At 42.3% G+C, this 20,573-nt stretch overlaps 1 protein-coding gene across 1 annotated transcript in view; it reads left to right on the forward strand.

The window, feature by feature from the left end:
* The window catches only part of INPP5A (inositol polyphosphate-5-phosphatase A), a 176,247-nt gene that overhangs the window by 94,264 nt on the left and 61,410 nt on the right, over positions 1–20,573 (forward strand). The window contains exons 6-8 of the mRNA XM_083866547.1: positions 2,045–2,148; positions 8,618–8,670; positions 12,340–12,459. Coding sequence (XP_083722673.1) covers positions 2,045–2,148; positions 8,618–8,670; positions 12,340–12,459 — 277 coding nt within the window. The remainder of the gene's footprint in view (positions 1–2,044; positions 2,149–8,617; positions 8,671–12,339; positions 12,460–20,573) is intronic.

Genomic DNA, 20,573 nt, shown 5'->3' on the forward strand with positions numbered 1-20,573 from the left:
CACAGTGGAGTTGGCACTCCTGAGAGGTCATAACTGGGCTTTGTCCCTGACAAAAGCAGTTCTGCAGGTGCCCAGAAATTAAGTGTGCACATGCTGGGGACACTGGGGGAAGCTGGGGGGCTTCCAGGTGGTCCCTGGCTCTGGGGGGATAGTTTGCTGTCCTCTGTGTGGCTGTTTATTCATTCTATCCTGCTAATGGCTTTGTGTGCCAATGATATGGGAACTGTCTCAGCACACCTGAGCCCTCCGCTCCATCCCATCAGCACTGGAGGAGCAGTTTCACCCCAAACTCCACCTGAAGGTCCCTCCCAAGGGTCACAGATGGGAGATGTCCTGCTCCAGCAATACCTGGCAGGAAACTGACAGCTGCTTTAGAAAAAAGAGGAGCTTTCTGGATTTATTAGTCCTTTGTTGGGTAGCTTATTTGCTACTGTACAGTTTTTAAAAGAAAGCATAAGAATTTTTAAAAAGTGAGAAGATGGAAGAAAAAAAGTATAAAGGAAAACAGTTCATAGAGAAACAATAAACAGATGCTTGTTCCAGAAAAGAAATGTTTTAAATGGTCACTGCTTTGTTTTGCTTGGCAAAACTTTATTAGAGCCAACTGGAATGTGAACCATGTTCATAAAGATGGGTTTGGTCCAAACATCATTTAGAAGGAAAAAACTCTTAATAAAAATCCAAGGAAATGGATAAATTGGTGTTGTAAGTCACATGCTGTTCTTGTAGCAGAGCAGAATCCATCTCCCAGCATAGGGTTTGTAAAAATATGACCCCAAAGGCTCCCATCTTTCAGTGGAAATATAAAACTTGCCTCTTCTCTCATGACTATTGACATTTTCACAGTGTATTAAGCTCTTAAATCAGAAGAAAAATCCAAATGGATACAAACATTCTCTGCATAAAAATCATTATGAAATTCTGGTTCTGCTCAAAAGCATGCAAAAAATAGATGTTTATATGCAATTTAGTATTCCTGGAACATCACTGTTGCTTTTCAGAATTCCCTGCACAGTTGGATGTGACTGAATACAGACTAGGAAAAAAAAGATTGTTGCTGTTTTTCAAATCTCAGGAAGACATATCTCCATTTTAAAACAGGAACAGTTTTCTCCTGCAGTCTCAACTCAGTTCAGTTTCAACTGGGAATGTGTAAGAGAAAAAGTCCAAGTATGATCATACTGTTCAGATCCTACTGGATATCTGAGGAAGCGTTCACTGTAATGCAGCATTATGTCTTCAGGAAAATAAAAGGTATCATTCTTTATGTGCCAACCACTCTGAGGCCTGGCTCCTACAGGATGACTGAGCAAACACTCTGATAAACTGATCAGTTTAGGATTTGATAATACTTGGAATTTTTCTCTTATACATTCCCAGTTGAAACTAAATCCAGTTGAGTAGGTCCAGCATAATGGCAGCTGTACATCAGCTGTCCAAGCTCCCGTGTCAGAGGAGCTAAACTGAGTCAGGTTCTCACCTTAGATATACCAGTACGCTGCTCTCATCAGGTGAGAAAACAAGTATAAAGTGGATCAAGAAGGAGAACCTCTCATTCATGAGCTGAGTAGATCCACAGGAGTCTGTTGTTTCTGTCTATGATGAAACTGTTCATTAGAGACTTTGGAAAGCGATGTGCATCACCACTGAGTCTCTTGTACAAGTCCAACCCCCATTCCAGCTATTGAAATCCATGCCTCATGTGCTGATGGCCAGAAAGGGTTGATCTGAAGGAGCCTGGCGGCTCCAGGGTCTCAGAGCAACTGAGGTGGGATTTGGGTGCAAGGGTGTACAGAGACCAGACTCACGATTAGAGCTCCAACACTTCATAGGGCTCTGGATAGTAGAAATGACAATACCATCACTGTGTAACTTGAAGGTGTCTGATATAAACAGGGGTGTTAGTTTTCCCCTAGAACCCTTCAGTGCTTGCACATTTTTTATAAGATCCTGTTGATTTACCAGCTCTTTTGTCAGTAAGTGTGAGAAGATGTTAGTAATGTTGAAGTTATGTATATTAATTTTGGTTTATCTCTCTTCCTAGCTAAGAAGTATAAAAAGGTTACTGGGAAAGAAATCTACTCTGACACTTTAGAAAGCACACCCATGCTGGAAAAAGAGAAGTTTCCACAGGATTATTTCCCTGAGGTATGTACAGAACTGTGAAGCATTCCCAAATACTAGGTTTTATTCTGATTTCCTCTGGCTACTCTTGAGCAGCTCCTCTCAGTGATAAGGGCAGAATGGAATCTTGAAATTTTGTCTGTCGGTTTCTTGGCACCTGTAATACGTGTTTTAAGCTTACTGAAATCCTTGTGAAGGGGGAGGACAGTGCTGAAAAGACTTATTTGTGCATGTAAACCCCAGGCAATGTGGCAGTGTGCCATGGCAGGGCTGTCTCAGGAGCCCTGCTCCTGGCAGGTTCTGCAGCCACAGGTGGATTCTGCCAGCGCAGGGAGCTCACCCTGGTGTAGGGGACATCTAACTCAAACACACACCGTCTGTCCCCTAAGACTGCCCTCACACTCCCTTTTGTGCATGTTCTTAGAAGAGCTGGGGGTGCTCAGGGTTTGAGATTGATGGTTTTGTCAAAACCAGAGACACAAGCTGAGCTAAGGGGCTTCTTGCACTGCACCTGCAGTGCATTTTCTTCGATGTTTCCTTTAATTTTCTGAGTTTTAATTTCTTAAGAACATTTAAATCATGGGTGTTTAATGGTTAATGTTCTCCTCAAACCAAGTGAATAAATTTGTTGAACTCCTGTAACATTTGTGGAACAAACAGGCATGTCACACTACTTTAATAAAAGGAAGAACTAAATAAACTCCTAAAATTAATTCAGAATTTGTAAACATACACACTTAGAGATATTTACATAGTGCTTGTGTGCTTGGCAGAGCATTGCATAAATAGTTATGGGATTGATAGGGTGAAGGTTGTTCTTTTTTTTGACTCTGATACTAAATTATTTATTTTTATATCTCAGTACTGGAAGTAAAAGTGCCTTTGACATAATTTTGCAAAGCACTTACTTCCTGTGAGTAAACATGTCAAATATTTCTTTGAAGTTAAGTGTTCCATCATTTTGAGGGAACCTGAGGCGGTTCCTGAGGCGTTTGTTTTTCCATAGCAGTGTGGGTGCCTGGCAGTGCTAAGAGCTCTGCACAGCACAGTGAGTGCTGCCACTGTGCCTCAGCACCAGGACAGGCTGTGCATGGCTCACTGATGCTCAGGGAGGATGGTGTCCTCCTTCATTTATTTTACTGCTATTGCTTCATGGTGAGAGTGGCAAAGCTGTAACTTGTTCAGCATTGTTTATTACCCCTCTTGCATCAGCAGTTCTTCACAATCTCTTGTGCAGTGGTTGAGTATTGGGGCTTTCCCACACGGTTTTGTGGAGCAGGAATGGTGCTCAGGGATCAGATGTTCCCACATTCATTAGCAGTTCCTCCTCAGTTCACCCTTTTGTGCTGCTTTTCGGGCAGGACCATGGGGACTCTGGGGTCTGGAACCCGAGGAGCAGCCTTGGGAGGCTGAGACACCCTCATACTGCTCCCATTGGTTCCAGTGCCTTGAACAACTGTTCTAAGCAGAAACCTCTGTGTTTTGATTGTCGGGGATAGTGTTTACCTGGAGCAGGAGCAAACATGAAAAGATAAAATCTGCAAATATATGCAACTAAGTAATGAATAAATCTCGAAGTGCCTTGTAAGTTCAGTTCTGTTCCTGCCCCCAGCACAGTTTCTGGGAATGCTGTTGCAGCAGACCCATGGAACAGTCTGGAGCCCTGCTGTTACAGAGCTTTGCACAGAAGGAGAGGAAAGAGGCACGAGCTCTGCAGGTCTGCAGAGATGTGAATAACAGCAGCATCCCTACTGCAGCTCTGTACCTTGTGTGTTCGCCTGGCCTGCACCCTGCCCTGTGCCAGCCCAGGATATTTTCATGTGACTTGAAAAGGCAGAAAATAATTGCAGTGATTTTTAGACTATGCTGTTTCTCTTTGGAACTGGAGACCAAAAAATGTCTCAAACACACAGACGCAGCAACAGCAAAAAACAGCAGGGAGATAGTTTTAGTTTTCACATGCATGTTTCTATATGTAAAGCTAAAATTAATCTTGCTATCACATGATTTCTCTCTAGACAAACATTAGTAATAGCAATAGTAATTAAAAGGCTACAAAATAGTGTATATTTTGGAAATTCAGCTTTACCCAGCAGAAGGCATGAGCAACATATTTGCCCAACACGGGATTGACATGCTCTTGTGTGTTTTAGCCAGACCTTTCATATCACATCTGCAATTTTTTGTGTGAGAAATGGTTTAAGACTGATTTCTTTTTATTGCAGCTGTTTAAGGATGATCTAAAAGTAATTACAGTGATTGAGGCATAATGCAATTCAAAATAATTACAGCCCACTGCATATAAAACTAACAAAACTTTCTGCCTTGATTTATGGGTCCTCTTGGCAAGGCATAAACCTCAAATGATGCCTCTGGGAGCAACACTCTAGATAATGTTAGGCCATTTTAAAAAAAGCAGATTTGTGTAGTCTATCAGGCCTGAGTAATTTTTTTTTCTCATAGTGAGAAATTGGTTGTTATCATAGATCACAGATACTGCTCAAAGCTCTTATGAAAGATGAATTAATTTCACTAATGCTTTAATGCAAACCTTTCATGGAGGAGGCTGTATGGTGATAACCTTACTGCGGTCTCTCCTTTCTCAATTATGATTTATGTTGTCTTTTAGTAGATGAAACTGCCTGTATTCACAATCCATCTGCTGGCTAAAGGAATCCTATTAACAGAGGATCTGAGAAGAGACTTAATAATGTAAGGTGAAAGATGTGGTATCCCCTTTCTAGGACATGAAGTAGGAATTTTTTTTTCCTATTTTAAAATGTAGATCACTCTCTGAGAGCATAAGATGACCTATGTCATCTCCACCTGGTTTTATCCTGGCTTACAGATGGTGTAGCAGCTAGTGACTATTTGTTAAAGTAAAATAAAGATTGTTTCTTTGAAATCTGCAATAAAAAGCAAATTTCTCTTTCCTGCTTCCCAAGCTATAACTCTTCTTTACATTCTGTTTCCAAAACTTTCTGAGTTCCAAATACTTCATTTAGAAATACTAAAGCACATACATGATCCAAAAATAGGTAAGGCATGTTGTTCAGCTGCAGTATGTATCTAAGGCTGAGGATGACTCTCCATATCAGAACTGTTGAGCTCTAGCTCCTATGCTGCATTAGGAGGCCTGAAGCCTGCTAACTTCTGCATTCCTAATGTTGAATAGACAAGTTATTGAGAAGTGAATTATTTACTGAAGTTAAAGGAATTAAGTGTGTTCAAGTTATTAATAACTGAAGGTAGTTTGCAGGTTGGGGTACATACCAGTTGCACAATGAAACAAGTGCTACTTTTACAGTACAGAGGCACAGCTGTTCCTTCTTTATTCAGCCTCAGCTGTGTGACCTTTTCCAGTGTGAGTTTAAGCTCCTCCCTGGTCTCCTGTGCTGGCTTCTCTCTGGGCCAGGTAAAGGGCCCAAACCTTCCTGGTTCTGTCCACCACTTGTTGCTTTTTGGCAATGACTCAAACTGGAGCATTATGGAGCTGCTGACTTCAAATAGTTACTGAAGCAACTGATCTAATGGAAGAAAAGAAGTAATTTTGAGGTAGGAACTACATTCTACCTTGTTTTTATGGCAAGTTGCCATAATACAGCTCTATCTCCTGTCTAGAGAACAGTGAGCTGTGGTGAGCATGGGGACATGGGCTCCTATGTAAGGCTCTGAGGAGTTCTCACCACAGCAAGGAAGGCTTGTCAGTACCTTGGTTGCTCTTGCTGCCAGTATTCAGCTGATTCCTGTTTCAGGTTTCCCTCTGGGCTGTGGTGTTCCTTTAAGGAGCTGCAATTACACTGCAGTCATCACCACTTTAATATGTCTTTCCTTCATGCCCTGCTTTGTATGGTTGAATAAACCCTTTCTGGGTCACTATTTAATTTGATATGGTCCCCCTCAGTAAAATGATGGAGAAAAGATGAATTAAGGCTCTGTGCTGGTCATTATCAATCATGGTTTGTGTGCATTACTTATTGCTCACAGTGCTTTTTGACATTAGCCCTCTCTAACCTCTCTCTTCATGTTAATGCTGCCTGGAGGTCCTTTCCCCCGATGTAGCAGGCGTTATTTATGTAGGTGCTAGTTCTGGGGGGTTTTGAAAGGTCAGCACAATCTCCTCAGGGACTCCATTCACAAAGAAAAGCTGGCAGAATGTAACTACCAGTTTTCAAATTGTGATTTTAAAAGCCATATTTTTTTGGTGAGGACTTCTGATAGTGAGGCGTCAGAGCTCCAATTACACCTTGCTGATATACCTTGGTGGCAAAGTGGCCTCTCATACTGCTGCCCTTAAACCAGTACTCACATGTGTGTGAGGAAGGCTTTGGTAGGAAATGCTGTATTTTATGCTGTAATGAAATACAAATTGTGTTGAAAATACCATTTTATTGGCTTCTCTCAGCATAGGCTTGTGTTAAACAGATCTGTTTGGACAGCAAAGTGAAGATAATGCAGCATTGTGCTTGGATGGCAGAGAAGGCCACCAGCTTCCCAGTGTGGGCTAGGTCCCAGGAGGAGACTCCTCCATTGGCTTGGCACTCCAGGGCCACGTCACTTCTCCAGGGTCTTCTCTGTGATCTGGGCAGAGAGAAGCAGCAGAGCAGTGGCACCTGTGTGGCTGGAGCAGAGTGTGGGAGGGGAAAGATGGAACCTGTCTGTGCCCTGGCGAGGGAGGGAACAGGCTCTGAGGACAGCAGGCAGCAGTTGCAGCAAGAGAAAATCTGATTTAATCTGGGAAGAGTTTTCACCATGAGGTTAAACAGCAGGAGACGGGCCCAGACGGGTTGTGGAATCTTGGAGATGCTCAGAACCTTGGAGATGCTGTTCTTGGAGATGCTCAAAACCCAGCTGAATATGATTTTAAGCAACATTATCTGGTTGGGCCTGTTTTGGTGTTGCATCTTTTGAAGTACCTTTGCCATTTTTTCAAAGAGGAAAATAGCAAATGAGAAATGGCAGCTTGATTGAAAACATTATCTTGGACCACATCATAGGCTTGGAGTACTTGATTTTAAGTTCTGTGTAGTTATTTTTAAGAAGGAAATGAGAAAGCTTCCTTTTTTAAATCAAGATTAAATTTGAGCCAATTTTGAATGCTTTTAGCATTTAACTCTTTTCATTGGTTTCCTTTTAAATAAGTGTTGACATCTCTACTTGTAACTGTGCATGAGCATCACAGAAGAGACCTTACTGGACTGTGGGATTTGTGATTCAGCCATGGCTCCTGTTACAAAGGATTAGTGTTTGCTTTCCTGCCAACCATGCCCTGAGTGGTTGCTGGACCTGCAGAGGAGGCTAAATTTTCACTGTTTAAAAAAGAAATTGCAATAAAGTAGATTATTATTTGAAATGTAATTATTATGGTGGTGTTTCTGGTTGGTCTTGGCTGCAGTCACTCTGCTTGTGTCTAAGAAGAAGGGTCGCTTCTCACTGAGGTGTGGTCAGAAGATGCAGACCAGGTTGGACAGGGCTTGGAGCAACATTGTCTGCTAGAAGGTGTCCCTGACCACAGCAGGGGAGTTGGGACAAGGTGAAGGTCCCTTCCAACCCAAGCCAGTCTTTGATTCTATGGCTCATTTTAAGACAGCCTGGTTTGGTTTGTTGAGGCCCTTCACTATTTCAGCAGGACTGTTTGTAGAGAGGAGAATAAATGCACCTGGCCAGTGCCTCCTGAGAGGTTTGGGGGAGTGGTACCTCTGACTGGGGATGCTCTGCTGGGATTGGCAATTTATTCACAATATGGGTCTTTTGCTACAAAATCATTGATACCATTATTTAGGCCTGTGTGGTGCAATACTTATTCCCAAAGCACATTAGCCCAGACACAAGCATTGTTAACAGGGAATAAACAGGATGCAGAATCATATCTTTTTATGGGAGTTGTAGTTTGTGGCAGTGGCTCAGAAGTGGTGCTGGAAAATCCCTTCTTGTATCATGAGTGGCCTGTATGGGCATGAGCTGAACTGTGCCTTCCTTACCAATGGTGCCATTATGATGAATGGAATCTCTTAACATTTTTTAAATTCTTAACTTTTATAGAAGTATTGGGTGGCTTGGCTCAGCAAGAGAAATAGCTTTCTAACAGATCTCATTCATTTTAATTTGATGTAAATCTCTGATGATATTTTACAGTTCAGGTAAAATTACAACAAAAACATTTGTGCATAGGTAATGAGCATTTTCTGGTTTAAGCTAAGCATGAATATAGTTGGAAAGCTTTCCTATTTGGGTATCTTTCATCTATAAACAACTTCCAGGGCTTGTATTAATTTTACATGTAAGTTTGTAACTGCTGCAGGACCAAAAATATAATTAATTCCAGGATTTATAAAAGACGCAATATCTGTTTAAAAGGTACCTCAGTTTGTGTTCAGTGCTTCTTGGTTATAATGTATGGATGACCTCCGCTTCATTTTTTCTGTGTCAGTACATTTCACTTTCACAGTAATCTTTACCTAAGGTGATTGGTTCTTATTCACTTATTTTTCAGTGCAAGTGGTCCAGGAAAGGTTTCATTCGAACACGATGGTGTATTACTGATTGGTAAGTCGCATCTTTAAGTTGTTTTTGATTAGATTTGTTTTATGTATGTTTGTTAACAACTATCTCCAGAAGGTATTTCCCTGTGTAGATTGGTGTGTTCACAGAGCAGGTAGGTTCCACACAGTCACTTTATTGTCTGTTGAACACGGAGTGCTCAGTAAATTGTACTGATGCATCAGCAGATGTGGTGTTGATGGTCACTCACAGCACTGCTGTGGCACTGTGCAGGGTCAGGGACAGCTCTGTGCCTGTGGGCAGGGCACGGGGGTCAGGCACAGCAGCGTGGGGCTGACACTTCCCCTGCTGCTGCCACCGCTCCTGGTGCTGCTGGGGCTTGGCAGCATCTCACCTGGGTCAGGCACCCCACCTGGCTGTGTGCAGCCCTCACCTCTGGGGCTTCTGCAAAAAGAGCTTCTTCTAGGGGCACTCCTTCAGATTTCTCTAAGCCTACCTGGAAATCTGACCTTGCTTTTTTACCATGTAGTCACAGTTCTGGTCTTTACTGCTTACCTGTGTTATAGTCATCTACATGTACATGAACATTCAACAGTTTTCCCTTCCTCGTGTGGTTGTTTCATGTCTTATAACTGAAACCTTGATTTTGGAATCTCATGAATGTTCATGTGGGCTGACTTTTGAGTACTGAACAGCATTCTGGCTTTGTTGGCATAAGCATGCTTATTTAATTAAGCAGTCTGTGAAAACAGAAAAGGTACCAGTTTTTTTCCTTTTATAGGCTTCTGACCCAGAAATTGGGCAGGCAGTTGTGTGATAATGTAGGTTCATGTTAATTTTTCCAGATCCATATGTGTGAGGTGTGATTCCAGCACTAGATAATTGCAGAAGAGGGTATTAACATCAGATGCTAATCTGGCCTTTGCTCTTGTGTCATAACTTCCCTAGGTTTTGTCTCTTCTGTCCTCTGGGATTTCCTTTCTGCTGAAAAAACAACATGAATTTATTTTTAGGCCTTTCCAAGAAAAAAAAAATGTTCTTCAGAGACAGATTTAAATATAATATTTTCTTGTGGGGGGATATTAAAAAAGGACAGTCCTTGGTTATAGTGAATGTTTGGGTGCGTGTCTGCCAAGGGTGTGTTGGGAAGTGAGAATGAGGAACCTCACAGCTTCTAGTCTGTAATGAACTGAGCCATGGTGGTAGTTCTGTCTGGAATAATTTGCAATTATGATCCACGTGATCTAACAAGGTCTCTGATGTTTCTAATGAGAAATTGAAGGGGCGAGTTACTATGAACAATTTCTGAAGAATGAAAGTGAAATACTATGGAAAATACAGGGGGTTATAAATACACCTCTAAGGGAGTCTGAGTGCATAATGTGACTATTCAGAGTGTGATGAGTGCTTGCACCCAGTCTCTGTGCATATGAACAAAGTTTTGCCCACTTTCATAATCATGAAAACCAATTTTGTAAATCATTACTTTTGATCAATTTCTACATTCTAATAGGTCAATTAAAAATAAAGCCCAGGCACTTGTTGTTAGTACTTCTCGGTGAGTCCTTGAACTATTCATTCTCCCTACCTAGGAACACATTGTTACAGAATATATCTCATGCCAAGAACAGGGGGCTCCCAAAAGACCAGAAAAGTGACCTTAACAGACTTCAGTGTCTGTTTTCAAGTGTCCTTTTTCCTCCTCTGTGATCAGTGGTTGATCAGTGGTCTGCCCCAGTTAAGTTTCTCTGTGAATCCAGATTTTTCAAATCCATTATTCTTCATTAACTTACCTTTAGTGTGGACAAAGAACTAAAGAATCCAGGGGCACTCATGAGTTTTCACATTATGCGAAAACGAAAGAGAACTGCATAATTACATGTACTTTCATTTTGCGAGTTTTTTTATTATCTTGACTATAAGGTGAAGGTGTTTGTTTCTATTCCAGTAGTTCTCAGTGTTTTAGCAGGTGCAAGATAGTGCACTGAATGCATTAGTTTTAAATACAGTTTACATGCATAGTTGATATTTGCTAGGGATAATGGAGTAAAGAATGCACGTACAATATTTAGGTAGGGCACAACCCTGGGAATGTTTGCAAGTATATCAGTGGTCAGAATCAGCAACCAGAATCATTCTGATATTTTCCAGGAAGTAGTATTGGAAGAGGACAGTCAGGGAAATGCAAAGCATTGCACTTTGAGAGGAGAATTTAAAAGCACCAATACTATTTTGGGAATAACTGACTCATTACCCCTGCTGTAGAAAAGGATCAAGGGAGCAGGAATTGAATATGGATCATTATTATCTTTCTGAGATGTGTTAATAGGTGGATCCTGTGAAGGACACAAAGGGAGAAGGCACGGTAATTATTTATGTGAGTGCTGCCAAGGCCTATGATAGAGTGTTCTGTTTGGCTCTGAGTGCTGTGCTCTAGGGATGCTGGAAAGAGGACAGGAGAGTCAGGAATGGTGGAAGTGTTTGGGTAAGGGGTGAGAAACTTTGCCTGACCACAGCAGGGAAACTGCTTGCTGTTGCCCCTGCACAAGGGGCAGAAATCAGTTTAATTTGCAGAAAAATAGTAATATGATGAAAATTGAGTTTAAGGACAAGGAAATTGCAGGTTTTTAAGAGCAAACACGTTTTAGACACATGGGGTGGGTTATAGATAGCTTTACACATCAGGTGAGCTGGTGACATGGGACCCTCCCTGTCCTACAGGGATTCTTCCTGTTCACCCTTCAGACAGACAAGACTGGGTATCTCAGGCTGTCATGTTTTGTAGTTCCATGATCATTATCTCTTTATAAGAAGGTTGGTTAGTGGGACTGCTCCCCATAAGTGTGGGTTCAGTGGACAGGATGTGCTGCTCCCTGGAGCCAGAGATTTTCACCAGGATCTCTGGCAGAGCCCTTTGTGCTGTGTGACCTGTGTCTGACCATGCTCTCACTGTTCTCACTGCCATTATTGCTGTGTCCAGGTCCATTCCTCACTCTGCTGTGGTCTGGGAAACCTCCCTGAGCACAGCTTGGGGTTTCTGCTTGATGTCGGTCTCAGCCAGAGCCTGTCCCTGTGCTCCCTGGCAGGCTGCAGGTAGGCTTAGGGGGCTTTTCTGGCCTAAACAAACCTGTAGTTCCGTGGTCTCACAGGCATGGCCCAAGCAAAGCAGCAAGTGTCCTCTTCCCAACTGGAAGTGGTGTGTGCATTGACTGCTGCTGTCTCAGCATTCTCCACACAGGGACAGATAAGGAGGCACAGTGATGTGATTTAGTCCTTAATGTCAGTAACATTCTCCTCTCAGTAGCTTTTTGTGTTGTTTATTGCAAAGCCACAGTTCTACTTGACACTTAGCTGCAGCTTTGAAACTGGAAGTTGTTTGTTTACACATTCGATTTTTTAAAAAAATATTTTAGTGAGAGGGTACTGCCTGATTTCTGGAATTGTAACTGACAAATAGCTTTTCGTTTTCGTATTATACATCCTTTATGTAGAAGACTTGATGGAGTCTTACCTGTAGATGAGCTGTAAGCTTGATGGCAGTCTGAAAATTTTCTGATTATGATAGCTTAATCTGCACAGTTCTCGTGAGTAAATTTTAAGGTAACATAAGAGTGAATACAGTAAGTGCTCTGTTGAATGCTTTGCTGATGCAACAAATGTTTTTTTTTTCTTTTATCCTGAATCATTTTATTTTTTTTCCTTTTTTTGTCATAGTGCCTTTGACTTGGTAAACATTCATCTTTTCCATGATGCTTCCAATTTAATTGCTTGGGAAACAAGCCCATCGGTTTACTCAGGAATACGGCATAAGGCTCTTGGCTATGTACTTGATAGGTATGTATTAGCCTTTCCTGGCCTCTTTCAATCTCTGTGTTCATAAGCAGCCTATGAAAGATGTTTCAAATGGCACACTCAGAAATGTAGAGGGTTTTATTCTGTCTCCTGAAAGTGGTTACTGCTTGTCAGAGCTCTCTAGACAGTGCTGATTACAGGTCATTTTATGACACTTGCTATTTAAAACCAAATTACTGATCTTGGAGAGCCACTCTGAAGTCACCAGAATTGCAGAGTAGGAACCTCACTTACTTTCTAAATGTGTCAGGTAGATTAGCTTATTTTTAGACTGTGTGGACTCCAATGAAGCTACCATTCAAGTGCATCTTCAGTTACAGAATAACAGAATAATTCCAGTTGGAAGTGACCTCTGGAAGTCCCTTATTGATCCCCCTGCTCAGAGCAGGGCTGGCTTCAACAGCTTGTCCAGCTGAGCTTTGAGTAGCTCCAGCATGGTCTGTAGCTTCTCTGGGCCATTGCTGTGTTTGACTACCCTCACTGTGAAACTTTCTGTCCTATTATCCAGCCAGAATTTTCCTCTAAGTGGTTTGTGTCCACCACCTGGATCTTTTGGCATGCACTGCTGAACAAAGTCTGGCTTTTCCCTCTCTGTAACTACCAAACAGATAAAGCCAGGCACAGAGTCCTCATGTAGACAACTTTCCTGCAACCTGAACAAATGCAGGTCTTTCAGCCTCTCCTTGTGGGTGCCTCCACACAGAGCTAGGTACAGCAGGCAGTTCATCTCAGCAGCAACACAGCATTTGTGTCTAGTCACCACTGTGTCAATAACCCTCTGGATTCTAATGGTGCTACAGAGCTTGTTCATCTGATGAGTGGTACAATACAGAGGAGTCACAAAAATAGCCAGAAATTTACAGCTGCCCTAATTATAAAGTCAGGAAAAAGACAGCTTTCTCTTGAGTAAGAAAAGAATGTTTCTGTGTGGGCGTTGGTGTGTTGGCAGAGTAAACAGGTATTTCTCTTGGGAGGCGCCATGTTTGCCTGAGAAACAGCTTTAACGTGTCTCTTCAGAGCAGCCATGGCACACACTACAATCCATGGTGTAATGGGGAGCCTAAAACAAACTGCTGAGCCTGGAAGGAATACAGAACCAGAGCACTTGGTGTGCTGTTCCTGCCCCAAGCCCTGCTGTCAGCAACCCATGGCCATGTGCCAGGGTGCTGGGTTCAGAGCACTCTTTAACAGGACCCCCAGTGACCATGGGACCACTGCTGCTGTTCCCTGGAGTGAGGGGCACTGGCTGGGGTCACCTCTGTCCTTCCCCAGAGTGAGGAATGGGGGTCCCAGCCCAGGCAGGGGTGCTGAGTCCCATCCTGCTCCCCCACGCAGCCCTTTGGCTGGGCCCACATCACTGACAGTGCCTTGCTGGCTGAGGGGAGGGGAGCTTATCCCTGGCCTCATAGGGAAGCACTCCCCAAAGCCACGTGCTGTGCCTCTGCTGCCTGGCATCTGCTCACAGCCTCCTGTGCATGGCAGAGGCGTAAGGGATCCCTGGCCACAAGCAGCCGTCAGCTCTTCTGGCCCTCTCTGGCAGCAGCCTGGAAGTTACAGACACTCCTGAGCAATGCAGCTGATGTGTTGGAAAATGTCTCATTGCCATTTTTCCCTATGTAGCTTTTCACTGGAAAAGGTCCTGAGATCTTGCAGTGGAGTGTAAATACCTTTCCTGTCAGTTTCTTTCTCAAGTTTCCTTCCTCTCTGTGGGTTTTCTGTCCTGTAAGGGCAGGTAGGCAGGATAGTAGAGAGACTGCCTTTCCCCCAGCAGGGGGCTGAGCAGGAATTTCTCCAAACAGGAATTTACCATCACCTTTGGGATGATCCAAAGGTGAACAGGAAAAAGGCAGTATTGCTTTTCTCTTGTCTCACTTGCGAAGCCTGCTCAAACCATTTGAAAATGCCAGAGGCACTTGGAAGGTTTGCATAAGTAGCATATATATAAATATATAAAAGATCCCTGATTTACAGAACGGACTCAGGAAGATCAGGATCTGCTCTCGATGCAGTAAGGGTGCATATTCTTGAGTTCTGTTTCGTAGAGCAGTATGGGATCTTTATTTCATTTTTTCTTGGTCCCATTAGTCTCCCCTCCTTTTCTAATGCTTTGCATGAGGGAAACCTGTGCAAACCTTTTGCATTGTTTATTTCACACTCGTTTGCAGCATACAGTGTGCTTCATTAGCTAATTTTGGCTGTGGACCTCCCACGATGCCCTGGCGAGGGTAAGGTAATAAGACTGTAGTATTAGTGTCAGCTGTGGGTCAGGGATGTCACGATGGTATATCATTAAAATGTGACACTGCCAAAAACTGCCCCAACTCCGCCGTCCTTAGAAAAGGAGCCCTTCGATTTCGGGTTGCTCAGTGCCATAGCAGGCTCGGCGAGGATGAATTGTTCATTTTGAGGGAGCAGCCAGCCGCAGATCCGGACCTCCACAGTGCAGTGATGGGCTGGCGGGCACAAAGGGGGAGTTCTGTAGCTCAGTGAATAATGGGAAGCCCCTTTCATCGGCAGGACTAACCTTTTGGCAGCCACCAGCACACTCTATTCTGATCTGCTGATTGGGGAGGACAATACACTGAAGCTTACTTTGAATGAATGCTGCCACCAACAGTGTCCCCATTCAGGGGCTTTGGGAACCATCTTTGGCCATTGTCCCCCAGGACTCCCTCAGACAGCAGGAAAAGGGAAAGTGAGAGCAGCTATAGGGGGAAAAGTACTTCTTTTCTTGGCTTTAATCTCTCTTTAAAGCTTCATAGATCTACATTTCCAGCTGAGCTACTGGAACTATGCAGTGTCAGATAAATACAGAAGAGAGAGGTTTCAAGCTGAGCTTTCAAATCCCCTTATCTGCATGAACTAATAATGCAGATTTAGTGCTGTTAAAAACAGAGACTGATAAGTCTTTTCCTTTAAAGCCTTTAAACTGCTAAAGAGCATTTAACAGCGATGCAGTTCAAACCCAATGAACAATGCTGAGAAGGAAAACAGTTTAATGAGCTAAACCTTCACTGAATGAAATAGAAACACCTTCTCACAGTTGATTTAGGTCACTGTGGGAGTCAGTGAAAGCTCAGTTGTGTTCACGCTGCATCTTCATAAACATGAGTTATGTACAGCCTTTTATCTGGGCAACAGCTACCGCAGGAGTTTGGGATGCAAACCAGAAGAGGGTTTGCAGATAAAGCTCAAATGGATCAGTTTAACTGTTCGGATTGCCAGGGAAGTTGCTATCTCCAAAATTATTTTAGCCACAAAGTTTTAATGCATAAGAAAAAAGCTGTACATCGTCACAACATTGGTGAGCGGGGAGAGGGTGGGGGAAAACCAAGGAAAAAAACATTGGGCGAATGATACAAAGTTGTGCTAAAAGTTTTCTCCTGGGGAAATCTGTTAGTAATCCTAATCGCATGTTTGAGGAGTGGAAAGGTGGTTTTTTTTAGCTTTAATAAAGCTTCTGCTTTAATAAAGTTAATCCTGAAGTGATTTAGCTTTAATAGCATTAAAATTAATTAAATAGAAAGAAGAACGTTTTAAAGGCAGCTCACTGGTATGTGCTGAGCCAGATTGCATTTAATATTTGCCATTTAACAAGGGAGAAGATGTGGTGTTGGATTGTTGCTTTAAAGACCAAGAGGATCAGAATCATAATCTCGTTAGACAAATATTTGCTTGTATCTTTACAAATACATACACGGTGTATATGTAGAAAATTGAGGTGTGTAATGAGTCTCTGACAGCATCAGTATAAACCCAAACCCAGCCCGCAAAAGTCAGTTACGTTGTTCCAGGTAGACACAGGTCTACAGTCAAAATTGAATTCGCTTTAAAATGAGATAACAACATCTGCTTTATATTTTGTGAGGGGAAAAAATCTTCAAAGACCATTTTGGATAATTCCAGTTAACCCTATTTGCATAATACTTTTTTGTGTGTGTTTTCTGAAGTTGGAGGGTGTAAGCTATAGGTGAGAGTAAGAAAGGAAAAGAGTTTACATTTTTGTTTCGTTTTTCATGCATCTGTTGTAACTAATGCCTGTACTTATTTCGTATTAATTAACCATATTGGCATATTAGTCATTGATGGGGAAGTAGCCACTTGATGGGGAAAAGCATATGAATGCAGTACCCAGGCTGGGGAATGAGGAAAAAGCTGCAGGATGGGGCCCTTCAAGAGTGGAGAGTTTGGGAAGGGCAGGACGTGAGGTGTTAGCCTGATCCCTGGCTCTTGGTGTGCCAGCCATCTAAGCTTCCTGAAATTATCTCGAGCATTGAGATCCATAAAATGAGTGTGGTTTTTTTTAATGAAAGTGACAGTGCTCTTCTGTTTTCCTATTGAAATGTTCCCTGGCCTAGTTCAACAGAAACATTTTTACATTACAACTGTGAAATCTTGGCATAAAGCTCCCCTTTGTGCCCTTCATTATTTTCTCACAAATATAGTCCATTGTCACATAGCTGAAGTTAATTTGATCAACATTGGGACATTTAACTTTTATGTTCGGTCAAAGGAGCTGTTTCATGCTGATTTTGAGTATTGAAAAGAAATGATTGCCAGAAAAATAATGTTACTATTAACAATTCAGAGCAATTAGTTTCCCAGGGAGAGGCGATGTGATGCACCGGCTCCACACAACTATTCTTTGTCATTTTATGGATGCTCATCAGTCAACTGTCACCTCTTCTCAAAGACCCCTCCAATCTAAATGTTTCTCTTTGGGCTTTTCCCAGAACTAGCAGCTGAATGAGCAAAAGAAAAGCCACTTAGTTTCTAGGCAAAGGAAAACTTTGCTCTAAAGATCTGGGTCATTTGGGAAGATCCCCAAAGCAGCGCGCTTTAGGAGGGCTTGGGATTTTTTTGTTTTGGTTCGGTTTTGTTTTTACTTTATTTGTTTTTTAGCCACAGTGATTTTAACATGAGCCTTCAAATGAGTAGTGAAATTTCTGTGTATTCAGATAGAAAGCACTCTCGGGGCAAATAAACCTTCCAGCCAAATGTCTTCTAACAAAGGTTTAAACCCCTGGATCACATTCAAATCGACAGCTTTTCATTAAACACCCGAAGCTCAGCTCATTAATATTCAGTCATTCTCCCCCTTAAAGGAAGGTTAAGTGCTCTCAAAATTAGCGTGTTTGGATAATATGCTCTTTAAAGAGTAAATCCAGCAAAATTGTCTTGTTACTTTCAGCCTGTCAAATACAGGCAAAGTCGCTTTTCCTTGCTCCTTGTTTTTCTGCTGGCTTGAGCTTTGGCATCTTAGATGCAGTTGTCAAAAATTCAACTCGTGTGTCCTTCCTCTCTGGGCAAACACATTGTGAATTTTACTTAGGTTATATATTTTAGCAGGGAAATATTTTTGTACTGGGATGCATTGTAATGGAAAGCATACACTAGAATAATTTTAAGGACACAATAAATGTTGTTCCATATTCAGTGAATGATAATTTTTGGTCATCCTAGTCAGTAATTTTGTCTTTATTCTGTTAATTTCAGCATTTGGAGCTCTTTTTTTTTTCTTCTTCGTTTCTTTTTGGCATTGTAAACTGAACAGGTTGTAATAAATTTTCAGTGTTCATTATTTAAATGGTAAATACCTGATTCTTCTCTCTTGTTAAATCTATGTGAACAGTACCAGGTTTGGAAGTGAAGATCTGAAATCCAAAATCCAGCACTTTAGTTACTTGCAGGTATCATGGAGAAAGGTGTCATTTAAAGAAAAAATAGAGTAGATGCACTAAGCCAGTTTTTGCTGTACCTGGCCAGTGTGAATAGAATTGCAGCTCTTTCAGAAGAAATGCTGCAGGTAAAGGATTCCTGGAGAGGTTTTAGCCAGTTGTTTGCCCACACAGTCCCTGTCCAGCAGTGTGGATGTGGATCATGGCAGTCTTGTGGCACTCAGAGCCTCCATCTCGCCCAAGGGCTCTAGTCCTTTTTGCCTGTTTTCCATTAGCAGGATCTCCTGGAGCTGCCCCGTTGGCTGCTGAGTCTTTGTAGCAGAATGTGAGTGCTGTAAGCACAGACAGGGCTGGGTTTGCTCTAACAGTTCCACTCCCAGGAGAGTGTGTGTAATTAAATGTGTGATGCAAGGAAAGAGAATGCCTCTTAAAAATGAAATGACTGCAAGTAACTTGTTGCCTGCTTGATTTTGCTCAGAAAGCGGCTTTATAGGAGAATGTGACGCACTGTGCACATTCTTCTTGAGGTATATTTCTGTATTTACTGTAATTTGTTCCTTAGAGAGCCTGGAGCTGGACGAAGATAAGTCATTAGTGTCCAGCTAAAGGTGACACTGACATCAGCATCCATTGTTGTCTGTGCCTTTTCAAATCTCAATGATTCAATTAAGAAGAATCTATATGGGCTGTTGATCCAATTCTTATTCATTTGCAGAGAAATGAAAATAAATTGCTATTGTGATTTTATTTACAATGCTGGCTGTGAGCTGATGCGGTGAGCTGATAGTTATAAAATGGAGAATGGTTAAAAGAGCCCCATTCTGCTCCCATTGGAGCTTGTGGGCTCCAGGCCAGTAGTCACCTTGGAGATTTTGACTCCCATATGGTGGGAGCACTGTGAGAGGAGGTTGTGGGCTCTGCATCCTGTGTTCCATGTCCTAGAAAGATTTGGATCATCCCTAACAGAGAAATACTCAGATGGGAGGGACAGCACTTCCAGCCACAAGTTCTGCCTGTGCAAGAGCTGGAGAGGTCGTGGCTGGCTGGGCAGACACTGTTCAGGGCTGGATAGGTCACTTATGTGGCTGCCTCACCTGTTGTGGAGCTTCTTTGTCTTCATCCCATCAGTGCTGGGTTTAAGGTGCGACCAAGATGAGTCAGTTTCTCACTCCAACAAGGAAGTGGGAGCTTTTATATGCCTAGAATCTTCACTGTTCAAACCTAATGTTGACAGCTCTGAATTTTTTTGATCACCATGCTCTTTGGAAAGAGGGTTCTTCTCTTTAGCACTTCAAACGTTTCTGTCCTCCCCCTTTTTTGTTCCCTCTCTTAGCTCTCGGTACTCCACTGTAGTGTGATTTTCAAAGGGATAATGTAAAATTGGTTGCTCATGAGCTTTTTCTCAGCATCAAGCCTTGTTTAGTCCTTTGTTAGTGAATTCTCTCTGGGTCTGAGCCATTTGCATTGCCCTTTTCTAGAAACATTTAGGTTTATTTTTAATTCACAGCCACCTTGAGCCCAGCTGTTACCCAGGCCCAATGGTGGGAGCCTGCAGGTCCCCATCACTGGCAGCTCTCTGTGGATGACGTGGCACAGCACAGTGTTGTCCTGTGTCCTGTCACCATCTGCTGCCCATACAGCCATCACAGGAGATGGAGCTGGAAAAGATGCTTGTTGTAAGTCTGGCAAGACCCAAATCTGGCAAAATTCCTTAACCATCACTCTGCCGTTCCTATTGATGAGCTGTTTATCTAGATATGTCACAAAAAGTACTTTTCTCAGCCTTAGCAATGGATCAGTATCCTGTTGCCACATATCCTGGTTATTTCTATCTCACTATTTGTGCTTTTGACACTAAGTGACCACAGGATTTTGGCTTTCCTCCCCACATTTGAGCTGTGCAGAACAAAAAGCAAGAATTGGGATGTCTTGGGCTTCATGCAGAAAGATAGGCCAGTTTCCTGCTATCTGCTGGACACCAGTGTCACCAGCACTGAAGAGCTCAGAAACTATGTGGAAGGGTGGTAATAGTCTATGATAAAGCGAAGGTTCAAAAAGACATACAGTTTCTCTGGTTTCTTCTTGTAGTTTTCTCTTGTATCAGCTGAAGAGCATGAAAATGTCTTTGTATGATAACGCTGGTGCTGTAGTGCTTTGTTGTCCTGTAGCAGAATTGACAAGTCCTTACATCATTATCCAGGGCTGCTATTTCATTAGGCGAATGTCAGTGTCAGGTAAGATCATGGGTTTGTCAATATAATGAAAATACCAGTCAAGTGAGGAAAAAGTCACAATTTTCCAGCTCTAAAAATTGATTTTTATTGCTCTTCTTGTAATCCTTTCTTTGGATTAAGTATTTATTATTGATGTGGTCTTTCTTTTAATCTTAATAGCTGCTGACATTGTAATTAATTAAAA

This window comes from Zosterops lateralis (genome assembly GCF_965231275.1).
Source record: "Zosterops lateralis genome assembly, chromosome: 8".
Classification (NCBI taxonomy): Eukaryota; Metazoa; Chordata; class Aves; order Passeriformes; family Zosteropidae; genus Zosterops; species Zosterops lateralis.